This window comes from Maniola jurtina, chromosome 2 (genome assembly GCF_905333055.1).
Source record: "Maniola jurtina chromosome 2, ilManJurt1.1, whole genome shotgun sequence".
In the NCBI taxonomy this organism is placed as follows: Eukaryota; Metazoa; Arthropoda; class Insecta; order Lepidoptera; family Nymphalidae; genus Maniola; species Maniola jurtina.
The window spans coordinates 2051091-2066408 of NC_060030.1; the positions used below are offsets into that span (position 1 = coordinate 2051091).

At 37.6% G+C, this 15318-nt stretch overlaps 1 protein-coding gene across 14 annotated transcripts in view; it reads left to right on the forward strand.

Moving 5' to 3' along the window:
- The window catches only part of LOC123877318 (oxysterol-binding protein-related protein 1), a 39116-nt gene that overhangs the window by 17244 nt on the left and 6554 nt on the right, over positions 1-15318 (forward strand). For 7 of the 14 annotated variants that reach the window (XM_045924056.1, XM_045923982.1, XM_045923988.1 and 4 more), the window contains 2 exons: positions 11097-11317; positions 14381-14496. In XM_045924056.1, the coding sequence (XP_045780012.1) occupies positions 11097-11317; positions 14381-14496 (337 nt within the window). Of the gene's footprint in view, positions 1-4742; positions 4946-11096; positions 11318-14380; positions 14497-15318 lie in introns of those variants that run through there. The other 7 variants (XM_045923997.1, XM_045924013.1, XM_045924005.1 and 4 more) reach the window with 2 other exon arrangements.

Here is a 15318-nt window from a genome sequence, read left to right on the forward strand (position 1 = left end):
CACGTGACCTACCATAGGCAGGTATGGTTAAGCGACTAAAGCAGTGGACTAAGAGCCAGCGCGTGCCAGACCTTCGTTATTTTATAAAAGCTAAAAGTTTCTGTGCGTATTGTCTCCAACACAGGGAGGAATGATCTTATTACTTATTAGAACTATCAAAGCTGTTTGGCAACTCATTCCCAAGCTTTCTTATCATTTAAAAAATCCTTCACATTTTGACGTGACAACGTCTTATAATTCGATAGAGCCGGCTGCACGCACGAAAAAACATGACTCATGCGGCGTTACCTCGCTCTGAGGCGTTCCATGCAAGGCTTGAAGTGCAAGCGAGAGCGCGGAACGAGCGACAAAGAAGCACAATCGGCCTTTGTTGTCACGTTCAACTATCGTCAGTAAACCGACTTTACAGACAACCAATTTTTTAACATTTCCATGGGCTTGCTCACGCGAGTGAAGAGCGGGCTTAACATGTTTCATAACGGAAAATCGATAAGGACGTATTTTCAAATGTTGCCATTGAGTTTGTGCCGGTTTGCTCTTACCCTCTACTTCGGTTATAACAACATCTATCGAACCATTTATCTAACCTCTGGCGTTTGGCCAGCTAAAACAGGTTGTTTTCACATACCTACCTACTAGAACTTTCATGAACTTCAAACCGAAATGGGGAACAGAATACAGATTTGAATGTAGGTACAGTGTGGGGTACCTATTGTTAGGGTCCTACCTTTCTTTTCTTTACCTTTATCTTTTTTTTTCTTTTTTCTTTACCTTTTTTTTTACATTCCTTGGTCCCGAGTGACACTGGAATTGGATATAACTTTTGCGAAAAAATTCAATATGGCGGCTGTACGGCTCCATCTATACTAATAAATAAAATTGGAGTGTCTGTCTGTAATTTCGAAATAACTACCTCATATTAAGCTCATAGGGTTATTTGAACGATACCTTAACTGAATCACACGTTTTTAAAATTTTTGTCTGTCTGTCTGTCTGTCTGTCTGTCTGTCTGTCTGTCTGTCTGTCTGTTTGAAAAGGCTAATCTTTGGAACGGCTGAACCGATTTTGACGGGATTTTCACAGACAAGTAGAGGATTGACCAGGGTGTAACATAGGCTAATTTTTTAACCGACTTTCAAAAAGGGAGTTGTGTTTTTCTACCTATGTACACCGAAATCTCTGAGATTTCTGAACCGATTTGCGTAATTTTTTTTTATCGATAGAAGAACTTTGCGACATTGTTTCATAAAAAATTTGGATTCCAACTCCTCAATCCTGATGCTGCAGGGGATCTGACCAATCCACGCGGGCGAAGCTGCGGGCATCAGCTAGTTTTCAAATATTTTCTTAAAGTTGTAGTTCGTTTTTTGCATTGCTTTTTTGACCGGGTGCTCTTGTTTTTTTAATGTTTTAATAACGTTTTGTTTTATTTACTGGCGCGTTTATACTTTAGAAACACTAAAGGTATGTCAGTTATGTATAATCAAGGGTGTAGGTAATAATAATTCTTAGCTGTACTATGTTGGTACCTACTATTACTTAGGTACTTAGAATTTCTTTGGGTATTATAAAGTGAAAATGGCCATGGCTCATTGCCATTAAAAGGTCAAGGACTCAAGGTTGATTCACGCCGAAACTTCAGCTGAATTCTCAAGCGTAGAAGTAGGGAAGTGGGTGCAATTAGTTTTACCCGCGAAACCCACGCAGGCTTTCGGCTGATTTGAAAGGCAATTTTATTCCGAGGATTTAGGTGTTTATTTTTGAATATGACAGGTATAAATTATCCGGATGGATCTGGATGAATATAAATAACTATATAGATTGTAGGTTACTAATTGCTATTTAAAAGCCTACCTGAGTAGTAGGCACAGGTCTCCTTTCAGAATAATAAGGGATTTTTTTTTATTCACTATAGGCAAGCGCTTGACCACAAGGCTTGGTTCAGGCCATAGTCCGCCATGCTGACCAAGTAGATACGGATTGGTAGATTTTAACTCTAGTGATATCGTTTTCATAATGCTCCGTACGGACACGGTAATATTATGTATCAGTATTCCAACTTCATACAAACGGACGAAACGCGAGCTATACCTACGCACCTCGATGTCGGCAGGCGCTCGACACGCAGACAGTCGCGACTGTGCCGCAGTGACGAACGCGCGGTGTTTTGTTTTTCTAACAATAACCGCGCGATTTTTTCGTTGTATGTGAAACCCGATCAAAGAAGCCACAATTTCAGCTCAGAATGTCGGTATCTAAGGTACCGGGACTACAATAAGATTAATTCGCAAATTTTTTGATTGTACCCAGCGATGATTTTATAGAAATTATAAATATATAGAAAAAATGGAGAAAATATTCCGAACTTCATTTAAAACCAAATATATAAATTGTAAAGTAGCTGTAGGTATCTATAACCAATTAAAAGATATTCATTTTTCTCCATCTTGTCCATGTTTCCCAAAACAATTTTTAATTAAAAGCTTTATACTAGAATGCGGATTTTTTAAACTTTAAAATTTAATAATTCGTAACGTTCGTTTAATTTCCTACGTCTCAGTCGAGGCACAAATATTTTTCGGTCTCAAATGTATAAGACCGATTTGTTATTCAATCATAAACATGGTTTTTTAATTAAATCTACCAATCAAAAAACAACACGTATTTTTATTGAACATTTCCTATGCAATTCACAAAGTATTTTATTTGTTTATATAAAAAAAGTATATTTACAATCACAAAACTAGATGGAAACACAAAGTAGGCAAGTGTAATTAAACTGCTGGAGGCGGGCAGCCCTACCGCATGTTTACGTACCGCGCAACTGTAGGTATCTATTACGGTACGGCCGAGTTAGAATACTGTATAGATAATATTACCGTGGTACGGATCCCTTGTAGAGATCTCTCTTTCCAAGAATTTATTTTGGGAAAGAAAATTGTACAGCTCTAGATCCTCTACATTAGAAAATTAAAACCCACCTAGGTAACTACTTAACTATTTCCGTAAAACGTTAAGCCGATTACACCTGCCTACTTACCTAAGCTGCTAAAGTAACAGGATACATTTAATAAATGGCAAATAAAAGTCACTTTATCCGTGAATTACAGTTTTATATTATCAGGTAGAGTACCTACTAGGTGCATGCTATGTGTCTGTGTCAAATAGACGATGCCCGCAACTTTGTAGGAACATGTATCTACTTAGATTTAGGGTTTTGAGAATCCCGTAGGAATCAGATTTTCCGAGACAAATCCATATCATCCCCGAAAATCGGTTAAATTGATGGGCCGGGATTTAGGAAGGTAGTTAATATAGTAATATTAGTACTACAAGAAAATAATATGTAGCTGTATGGATTTTTGAAGCATCGATAGTTCATCTAAGAGGGGACTTGAGGATCCGCTTGAGGGGATAGGCCGCAGGTTGGAGGGAAATTGAGGTTTGAATTTCGGTCATTGGAATTTATTTTGTGTTACTATTGCTGTTAGTGAGGTCATGCAAAATACTAATGTTATAACACAGCTGGGAATCGAACTCAGAACCTCCCATTTATAAAACCACTGTGCCAGGCCAGCCTGCCAGAGCCACCAGGGAAGTTGTCATACGAATGATAAAACTTGACCCTTTTGTAAAATAAAGAGGTTCTACTGAGTGAGTCACGATAAAATCCCTAGTTTTTAACTGCATTTCCGCTGCAGAACTAGGTAGATCTATATCTACTCGGTATAGTGTAGAGTCATAGAATTCATAGTCAGCAGTGAATAGGTAAATACCCAAAGTAATGATTCATCCGTCTGAAAGGGTGCATTGCATTACTTGAACTTTGCACCAGCAACTTAAATATTTACACACCCGCTGCGGATGCCGTTCATAGACTGTACCTACGTACATACTTAGTATTCCCTAGAAGGTTTTCATTTAGTTCGTTAACTTGTGCAAGCACTTAAGGCCAATTAATTATTGAAGCACGGCGGTCCTCCGTTCTACTGAATTATCAGGGCGACCGACTTATTTGGCAGCGAAGTTACTTAGTAGGTTATTAATAAGACAAACACAAGTAGATTAACTTAATAATATACTGAAATAAGTGCAAAATTATAACTACCTACTTAAATGTTTGTATTACCATCGCCAATACTTATGTACTACCTATAGGTACCTAACTAAGTTGAAAAGGTTTTTTTTTTAATCTATTGAAAACAAGTAAATTTAAAAATCAAATCACGACTGCCGTGCAAAAAACTAAAATTTTTACATGGAAAAATGTTTACTAGACCAACTCCCGATTTTTCTGAATACGATAAAAATAAAAAAATCTATACAAATATGTATTATAAACGGTAAAATTTGTAAGTTTGTTTGCAGGAAGTAATTCCTTGTATTTTGAAAATTATTTCACCATTAGGAAGCAACATTATTCCTGAGTGAGAGGTTTAATTTTATTTTCAAAAAATAGAAATCCCTACGATAATTGTAATAAGATACCCGTGCGAAGCCAGGGCGGGTCACTAATGAACCTCATATTATAAAACTGAGTCGATCAGCGTTGATCAAAAGATTGACTAGGTTGGCCAAAATTGTTTTAACAAAAAATACCTAACGTTTTCTAAGACAGTTTCCCTTGTTCTCCTATGGTTTTAGATTTCCCCATACTGTCCCAGTTAACAAACACACTGTATATACATCTATCTACCCTCAACTTTATTGAAATTTTCACTCATTTTTAACACTACCCGCAGTTTCTGGTTGTGAAGACGATGGGAAGTAAAATATAAACAGTGCTTTCAGAAGAGCTTAGTACATGATAGAGTCGAACATTTGGTGTTGTTTTGTGACTTGTGTGTGGGTTTGTGCGACGCGAGGTAGCTAGGGGACGCGCAGTCTGCGACGGAGGCTGTGGCGGGTGTAAGATGGACAATGACCAACGCCTCTACAAATATCGGTGAGTGTGATTAGCGTTGAATTTCTCTTTAATTTTATGCTAAGTATACTAATATGTTTTGTTACCTATCTATTTTTAACCCCCGACACAAAAAGAGGGGTGTTATAAGTTTAACGTGTGTACCTGTGTATCTGTCTGTGGCATGGCAGCTCCTAAACTAATGAACCAATTTTAATTTAGTTTCTTTTTGTGTGAAAGGTGGCTTGATTGAGAGTGTTCTTAGCTATAATCCAAGAAAATCGCTTCAGCCGTTTGAAAGTTATCAGCTCTTTTTTAGTTACTGTAACCTTCACTTGTCGGGGGTGTTATAAATTTTTAATTTACACTTGTATGACCCAAATATTGAGGATATAATTTTATTTGAAGGACATGCTAAGGATTCAATTTATTAATTGTCATTTTTTGCCAGCGTGTTTTTGTTCGTCCATAGTTCATCACGATACATAGATACACGATTGAAAAAATTGGTATATTTGAAATAAAATATAGCAGTTACTCAGGAATAATGTAGCTTTCTGCTGATGAAAGAATTGTCAAAATCGGTTTAATAGTTCCAGAGGTTAAACCCCCTATAAACAAACTTACAAACCATACTTCTTTATAGCAAGTAGGTATAGATTCATGTATCATGTATGCGCTATTAAACCTAACGCAAATTCGCCACGTGTCCGTGAGCTTATCTACTTGATTTGCAGAACTCTATCTAGGCTAAATAAACAGTTAGCTAAGTAAGGTATCTATCTCAGAACGGAATTACCCCAATATGTGTTAAGTAAACCCTCAAACTTGTAGATCTAATTACACTCCCTAGTAGGGCGATGGCGCTTAGTCATCTGTTGCCGTTCCTCCCTCCACTCAATACTGCCTTCCCTCCTCCTCCATAGGAAGTGGGAGGGAGGGCAGTATTGAGTGGAGGCAGTACTTACGAGCTACGAGGGAATTGATTATGATCGATGCTGTGTGTTTCTTCCATTTTTAATCGACTTCAAAAAAGGGGGATGGCTCTCTATTCGACTATGTCTTTTTTAACCCCCGACCCAAAAAGAGGGGTGTTATAAGTTTGACGTGTGTATCTGTGTATCTGTGTATCTGTGTATCTGTCTGTGGCATCGTAGCGCCTAAACGAATGAACCGATTTTAATTTAGTTTTTTTTGTTTGAAAGGTGGCTTGATCGAGAGTGTTCTTAGCTATAATCTAAAAAAATTGGTTCAGCCGTTTAAGAGTTATCAGCTCTTTTCTAGTTTTCTTGTAGAAAGAAGGTTAGATAACCGTTAGGTTCATAATATTATGTCAATAGACAAATGTCAAGCTGTCAAGATGGACGTTGCCTAAATACATAATTATTTATTTGAAAATGATGTTTTGGAAAACTCAAATACTTTGGATCGTCGGGGGTGTTATAAATTTTTAATTTACACTTGTTAATGTGTTTGTTACGCGATTAAACAGCCAAATATGAACTGATTTTGATCATTCTTGTTTTGTTTGGTAGGCCATATTTCCGAAGTGGTTCCAGTTTAGTTTGGTGAAGATCTGATGAATATCTTCGGAGATAGAGACCAGAACTCCTCAATGGATAAGAGTAAATTACTCGCGTTCAGTGTGATAGCTTAGTAAACAGTAGGTTTTAGGTAAGTGATAGCATCACACTTAATATTATAAAGGCGAAAGTTTGTATGTGTGTGTGTGTGTGTGTGTGTATGTTTGTTACTCCTTCACGCAAAAACTACTGGACGGATTTGGCTGAAATTCAGAATGGAGATAGATAATATCCTGGATTAGCACATAGGCTACTTTTTATCCCGGAAAACCAAAGAGTTCCCACGGGATTTTGAAAAACCTAAATCCACGCGGATGAAGTCGCGGGCGTCAGCTAGTATTTTAATACAGTGGGGCCACTACAAATTTAAAAAAAAAATCAAAAAAAAACAACTTCAATAACCACAAGCACTGAAAGTAAAAAATAATTTGATATTTTATCGAATATATTATGAGTTTTATATATAGTAACATATTTTGAAGTCGGTGCCAATTAGCCGCATAAACTACCTAGTGGTAATGTGTATCTACGAGTAGGTATTTACCAATAAATAGGTACGAATAGTGTCGAGAGAATGTCCTTGATAGGCATTATGTTGACAAAAGGAACCCGATAATGATCGCCCGGGACTCGCCGAGTATTGATCCCGGCTCGTTCGCCGGCTGGCTGCTCCGTTTCGACCTATACCGTAGATAAGTACTATCCTGTAGACTAATAAATAATCAAATGTGACAAATCTAATCCATAGAGATATGGTCCATGATCTAATCAGTTCCAACATATAAGTGTAAATTAGAAAATTTATAACACCCCTGATAATTGAAGGTTACAGTAACTAGAACAGAGCTGATAACTTTCAAATGGCTGAACCGATTTTCTTGGATTATATCGAAGAACACTCTCGATCAAGCCACTTTTCAAACAAAAAAAAAAAAACTAAATTAAAATCGTTTCATTCGTTTAGGCGCTACGATGCCACAGACAGATACACAGATACACACGTCAAACTTATAATACCCCTCTTTTTGGGTCGGGGGCTAAATAATAATACTGTCACAATATTTGTTTGGCCGTAAACTGTTTACACGTGCGGAATACACTTGCTTGGAACACATTCATCCAAAGGAATACTAGCCCAGTAATTTGGTCGTCAAAAAGGGGCTTATCTGGAAAGTTTTCAGAAGGTTATGCAAATTGGTGGTTTTATAGATTTCGATGTGCTCTTTCCGAATTTTTATTTTGCCACCTCGTACCTTTGCCGCTCGCGCCGCCATTTTGGAAAAATGGCGTCCAAAAACAGTTTTTTCACATGAGTGGGAAAGAAGTTCTCGTGAAAAAACTGTTTTTGGGCGCCATTTTTCCAAGATAGCGGCGCGAGCGGCAAAGGTACGAGGTGGCAAAATAAAAATTCGGAAAGAGCACATCGAAATCTATAAAACCACCAATTTGCATAACCTTCTGAAAACTTTCCATCTCATATTACCAAATTACTGGACTATACCTAATCCAGTTATAGTTAGGCACGACACGTACGAATATTTAGGCCAAATACCTACCTCCATTAGACCATGAAGAAACCAAACTAAGTAGTAGGAATTCGAAGAGACTTCTAACTACATAAAGATATGTACAACGGTAGACGGAACCCTAAAAACGACTGCTATTTTTTACATGAGGTCTACTTATAAAACCCTCATTTCCCTCGTGCCTGATATAATTTATTTAGCGGTTAATCAAGCAAGCTGCCGCTGGAGTGTGATGGTTTCAGGCTTTCAGCAATCTGATTATACCGCGACCCTGAAGCCTCAGTGGGAAGCTCGAGGCAGCGAATTGCTATCTCATATTTTACGCATGCTCGGGAGCTTTAATTTATTTTATTTTCAAAATGGTTTAATTTAAACGAAACAGGATGCCGTTGCGTCGAAATAATTTATGTCATGTAGTTTTGACATGCTAGTGGTTCTATTCGGTCTGGGGTTCGATCCCCAGCACGCATTTCTAATTTTGGAGTTTATAATATTCATAACGGTGAAGGAAAACATCGTGAGGAAACTACACGCCTGAGAGTTATCCATAAAGTTCTCAAAAGTGTGTGAAGTCTATCTATCTACACTGAGTCAGCGTGCCAGTCTATGGTCTGGGTAGGTTACTTAGCGGACCATCAAGTCGGAACAGTAGTAATTGGGGTGCAGTAGTTAATAAGCTGATTCTTAACTCAGTGGTCGTAGATCAGAGTCGGCTAAGATCAGTAACCTCGGTCCATCTGCCGTGTAGACTGTAGGTAGATGGTAGGGGGTAGGTTGGCGCAGCATCAATATTGGGGTAGAGTCGTACATCAGAGCGCGGATCTGTCGCTATTGATCCGTCGCGTGACCTTGAAACGCGCCTATTTATTGTAAGTTGCCGTTGCCGTTGCCACTGAAATATGAGCTGCATCTTTTCATACTTCACTCAACAGACAACACTCGCGTCGTATAAATCGTTGCTTGTTGCGGCTACCAATGACCAACAATTATCGCGATAATCAATGCGTTAATCTGAGAGATCATGTTAACGGTTAACGTCTAATGCCATTTGAATTGGGGTTAAAATCGTCTAACGCCAAACGGCATTGTGGATGCCGTTGATCATGACTACATCTACGTTTAACGGGAAACTACGTGTGGTGGCCGTTAATGTGGCCGGGACATCCTAATGCTATAACTAAATGCGAAGGTGTCTGTCTGTCTGCTAGCTTTTAATCGGTCTTGACGGGTAAGGAGATAGCTTGCATCCCGAAGAACTCGGCGCGGCTGGGGGGCAATCATTACCCATAATCCTTGTCCTTCAATCACGTCACAACGGAGTAACGGAGGAAAGGATGGAAGTGATTTTTATATGTCGTCTAGAGGGTAGGTTAGTTTGCGGAGCATCAATATAATTGGGGTAGAGTCGTAAATCAGAGCGCGGAAGCTGCCGCTATCGATCCGTCGCGCGACCTTGAAACGTGCCTATTGTGAGTTGCCGTTGCCACTGAAATACGAGCTGCGTCTTTTCATACATCACTCAACACTCGCTGTTAGGTACCTATACCTACTTACTAAAATACAATAGTTTCCAGGTTGGTAGCCAAAAGAAAGTAAGATATAAAGAAAGGTATTAGGAATTAGGAAATAATAAAGTCTTTAGTAAATATAGGTAGGTAACCTATATTTACTAAATACTTTATTATTTCCCTTCCTTCTTATTTTGTAGGAAGGGGAGATGGGGCGGACTGAAATGTTAAAGTTTGAACTTCACCCACAGAATATAAATAAAGTCGAAATCGTCTGTCTGTAGATGTCTGTCTAAATCATAATCATCATCATGATCAACATATCGCTAGCCCACTACATACGAGTAGGTCTTCTCTACGAATAAGAATAGAATATAATAGATTTTTATTCAAATAAACTTTTACAAGAGCTTTTGAATCGTCAAAATAATTAACCACTGGTTCGGAATGCCGTGGAGAAGAACCAGCAAGAAACTCGGCGGTTGCTCTTTTAAATTGTTCAATTTACAATAAGCCATAATGTAATAATAAGAAAGGTTGAGGCCATAGACCACCAAATGCGTACCTATCGGCAAACTTCACACACCTTGAGAACATTAATGGAGAACTCTCAGGCACCTAGGTTTCCTCACGATATTTTCCTTCACTTATAGCAAGTATTTAGTTGCTTAAAAAGTTAAAATGCACATAGGAACGTCACGGCTTTCTTCTTTTTAATAACTTACTACTTTCTTGCAATACTTCATCTCCCAAGGCATGTCTATATTCTGTGGGCGGCAGTATTGATCGGAGATACGACCTTGAGAGGCTCGGGCCCCCAGGCCCAGACGACACTGAACTTGAGAAAAAGTGTTTTTATAAGAGGAAAACTGTGGGGCACTTGAAAGTTAAAGTGGGGAAAACACTTAAAAACTAATAGGTTGTTACCTAAACTTGTTATTTGAAATGAAGTTATAATGAGTTTTCTTCAAAATAGAGTTTTTAGGTAATACAATTATTAGAGAGCAGAATATAATCCATACCTAATATTATAAATGCGAAAGTGTGTCTGTCTCTCTGTCTGTCTGATGGGTACAGAGTTACCTTACATCCCGGGGAAGAACATAGGCTAGGGATTTTTAAAGGCCCATCCTTTTAACCGATTTATATGGAGTACAAAGGTAGCTTGCATCCCAGCGGAAACTGACATGGGTAATAGATATGCCGGAAAATCAAAGAGTTCCCACGGGATTTTCAAAAACCTAAATCCACGCTGACTTAGTCGCGGGCATCATCTAGAAGAATATATTTTATTCAAGTAAACTTTTACAAGTGATTTTGAATCGTCAAAATAATTTACCACTGGTTCGGAATGCCGTTCCTACTGAGAAGAGATTTACGAGAGAGATTAAGGTAGGTATACCTACTCGTATATAGGTAATCACGCTCTATAGTCTATTATCTCTATGTCCTTTTTACTAAGGCTGAGATTATAGATCTCAGCCTTAGTAATTACCCGCCTTTCGGGTACGGAACCCTAAAAAAGTTCCTAGATGTTCCATAAAGTTGTGCTTATGGTTTCTTTGTTCTCTTCCAGGACGTCTCTCCCTGTGGCCCAATTCAGCCGAGGCGACTTCTCCCTGTGGTCAGTGCTGAAGAACTGCGTGGGCAAGGAGCTCTCCAAGATCACGATGCCCGTCGTGTTCAACGAACCCCTGTCCTTCCTGCAGCGCATGCTGGAGTACTTGGAGTACGCCCATCTCCTGAGGATGGCGTCCGAGCAGACGGACCCGGTGGCGAGGATGGAATATATCGCTGGTACGTTGAATATGCTCTAACTTGGATGAACTGTACTTTTTACACGACATGATCCATATTGTCTGTCTTTCTGTCTGTCCGTCTGCTAGGTTTTCACGGCCCGACAGATTTTATTTATTTATTTATTTATTTATTTATTGTCAACCAAAACAGATTACAATAATTACTTTAACTTAATTCTTAAATTGATACATTTTGACCTTATTGTAATCCTATATGGTCGCACAACATGACTATGGTTTTTTAGGCACGCTTAATTATTATTTAATATTAATAAATTAAATTTAATATAAACACTTAATAAGTACACTTATACTACAATAAATAATAACCTAAGAATTCGACGAAATAACAATGTTATTCTATTATTTTACTTAATTATTTTAACTACTTTTCTAGCAAAGATATTAAATCTGTGATCAAAAATATCTAAGTCTATATCTGTTATATTATTATAGGAGCGATTATAGATTAACCGATTTTGATGAAATTTGTTTCTTACAGAGTTAGGTTACATCGTAGGCTACTTTTCCCCTTAAAATCAAAGAGTTCCCACGGGATTCTTAAAGGCCCATCTCTTTAACCGAGTTTAACTTGGACATTTAAATTAAAATTATATTCGACACGGAGCGGAGGTAGCTTGCGTCCCAGAAATTGAGATGGGCAATTTTTATCCCGAAAAATCAATGAGTTCCCACGGGAGTTTTAAGAAACCTAAATCCACGCAGACGAAGTGGCGGGCATCATCTAAAAACAACCCCTAATTGCTCTCCGTTACATTTTCCTCTTACACGGGTTTTAATTATTAGGTACAATTTTGTACGCCACCACCGGAATCTTTTTCCTTTGGCATTGAACTGAAATGTACGTCCTTGTACTAAAGTAGGTCATTCAGCTGTTGGGGTGTTTTAAATTATATTTTGACGAATGGAGTAGGTATAATGATTCATGAATCATTATTTTGGTAATTTATTTTAAAGTAAATTATGCCCGTGACTTTACATGGATTATGGCAGCGTGGATTTAGGTTTTTTAAAACCCCGTGGGAACATTTTGATTTTTCGGGACAAAAAGTAGCCTATGTCCGTCACTGGGATACCAATTGTCTTTGTACCTTTGTTAAAATTGGTTATGTAGATGGGCCATGAAAAGAGAGTAGACAGACCAATTTCGGCATTAAATATTAGGATACGATATTACAATATAAATGTATCTAGCATAATCTTATAGGTAGGTACCTACCTACACTACAAGTCATGCCCCCGTGGAATGGGGTCAAGAATTCTAGCTTGATATACCTGGAAGCGTATTACGATAGCTTGATTAGTAGAGAAGTCATGCCGCAATGTGAGTTCTACACGTCGTTTTCAACTGGGATAAATTCTTGTTCCTCCAGAACAATTGCGTCTTGTTCGCCGTCAGCTATTGTAATATTTTCCTTTGCTTGCGATGTAGAACAATGTTTTACTAGAGTTTTATGTTCCTTGGAGTTTTTCTTCACTTGTAGAATATTTCCCAGAATTACTTAAGTATTAAATAATTAATAATAATATGAAGTCGGTACCTATACTACGGGTAAGAATATTAGGATTATTTTTGCCAATTTTACTACATATTTGGTAGAAGCCAATCAATAAAATTTTTGTACTTGTGCTCTGTGTATTTCAGTAAACAACATGTTACTACCTTTGTGCTCTGTGTATTTCAGTAAACAACATGTTACTACCTTTGTGCTCTGTGTATTTCAGTAAACAACATGTTACTACCTTTGTGCTCTGTGTATTTCAGTAAACAACATGTTACTACCTTTGTGCTCTGTGTATTTCAGTAAACAACATGTTACTACCTTTGTGCTCTGTGTATTTCAGTAAACAACATGTTACTACCTTTGTGCTCTGTGTATTTCAGTAAACAACATGTTACTACCTTTGTGCTCTGTGTATTTCAGTAAACAACATGTTACTACCTTTGTGCTCTGTGTATTTCAGTAAACAACATGTTACTACCTTTGTGCTCTGTGTATTTCAGTAAACAACATGTTACTACCTTTGTGCTCTGTGTATTTCAGTAAACAACATGTTACTACCTTTGTGCTCTGTGTATTTCAGTAAACAACATGTTACTACCTTTGTGCTCTGTGTATTTCAGTAAACAACATGTTACTACCTTTGTGCTCTGTGTATTTCAGTAAACAACATGGTGACCGTAGTATTAAGCAAAATTCTCTTGAGAATAAACTGAGACTTACTTCACTATACTTTTATTTAACTATTCGAAGGAAACTAAATTAATTCAGACATCTCGTTGCACGTTCAAAGCGATTTTCTCTAGCTTCTTCGCATCTTGCTGACATTTCTCTGTGAACTACTTATTTTCCGAGTTAAGTACCTACTACTTGCGAGAACATAATACAATGGTTCTATTAGAGTAGTAGACAGATGCCTACAGCTAGATTTAAGTCGCTTTTTAACGTCGTAATGAATTTCATTGTTTTACTTTTCTGCTTGAACAGTGGCTGTGTACTTCTTTGTTCTTTATTCTAACTTTCTTAAAGAATTATCACGAAGAAATGAAATATATTTAAAGGTAACCGTGTCACAGAGTCCATGGGTGAGCGTAGGGCTGACAGTTACCTTGGTCAACATTCAACGAGGGTCTGGCTATTCAACGAGGTACCGCAGCCAGCGTTCTGGTACCTTGCCTCGTTACAGTGGTTTAGATGATATTTTTGATTTGTAATTTTTGAAGTGAAAACTTTTTTAGTAGGTAGGTAGGTAGATAAAATGAAAAAGAGACTTTTAATCTTCTCTATTCCAGGTTAACTTGGTTCCGTATTTAAGACTACATCATATCATTACGAACATGAGATTGTAGTTAAACAAAGAAGAAAACTGGGTTAGCTAATGTATATTTTTTGAAACCAATTTGTTGAATTTATCAGATAAACAATTCATGTAGTCTTAAACTAAAGCTACGAGGGTTCCAAACGCACCCTAGTCTGGGAAGAAGACCAAGGCTAAATGATTGTCATTGAATGCAATAACTATTAGTCATTTGTTCCAGCTTTCGCAGTAAGCGCTCTGGCATCCAACTGGGAACGATTAGGAAAGCCTTTCAACCCACTCCTCGGAGAAACCTATGAGCTTGAGAGACCAGAGTTCAGAGCCGTATGTGAACAGGTATGTGACAGAGCAGTCGCCGCGTTTCTAGTCATTACGTATTAGCTATGTACCTACCTATCCATGTTGATTGCCTTCGCCTAAATCTCGAGTTCTCCAATAAACTAAGTCTGACTAGATACCTATATAGGGAAGAACTCCTTCCAATTACGAAAGTTTCGCAATTTGTCTCTTTCATCAGTTTTTGTTATAGCAGAAACAGATACCCATATCCAAACTTCTAATGGACAAAGTCCTGACTAGGTAGACATTATATAAGTAGATAGGTAAGGAAAGCTTTACAATTGCGAAAATTTCGTGTTTAACAGGGCTCTCTCCGTCACTCGCTTCCACTCACTTCATACAATCGTAGTTCCAATTTCATTTGAATATTAAGCAACCAAAGTCCATGAAATTTTGCAGACGTAGTCTAGAAACTAATATCTGTGTCTGTGATGTTTTAGATTTTTCTAAAAATATGTAGTTTTAAAATTACAGGGGCTCAAAGATTTGTAAGTAAATTTTTAAACCGAATATTTTAACAAAAATCTGGAAAACCACAGACATAGATATTAGTTTCTAGAATATGTCTGCAAAATTTCATGGACTTTGGTTGCTTAATATTTAAATGAAATTGGAACTACGTTTGTATGAAGCAAGTGACGGAGAGAACCCTCTTAACTTTCGGTTTCTGAAACAGATAAAGAGAAAAATTTCATTTCTTACAATTTCAAATTATGGTTGGTTTAAACACTGTGCTAATTTTTCAGAGATATTAATATATCATACCTACCCTAACAAATATTGGGTATAATTTTTTTTAATCAGGTGCTTTTCTTTCTC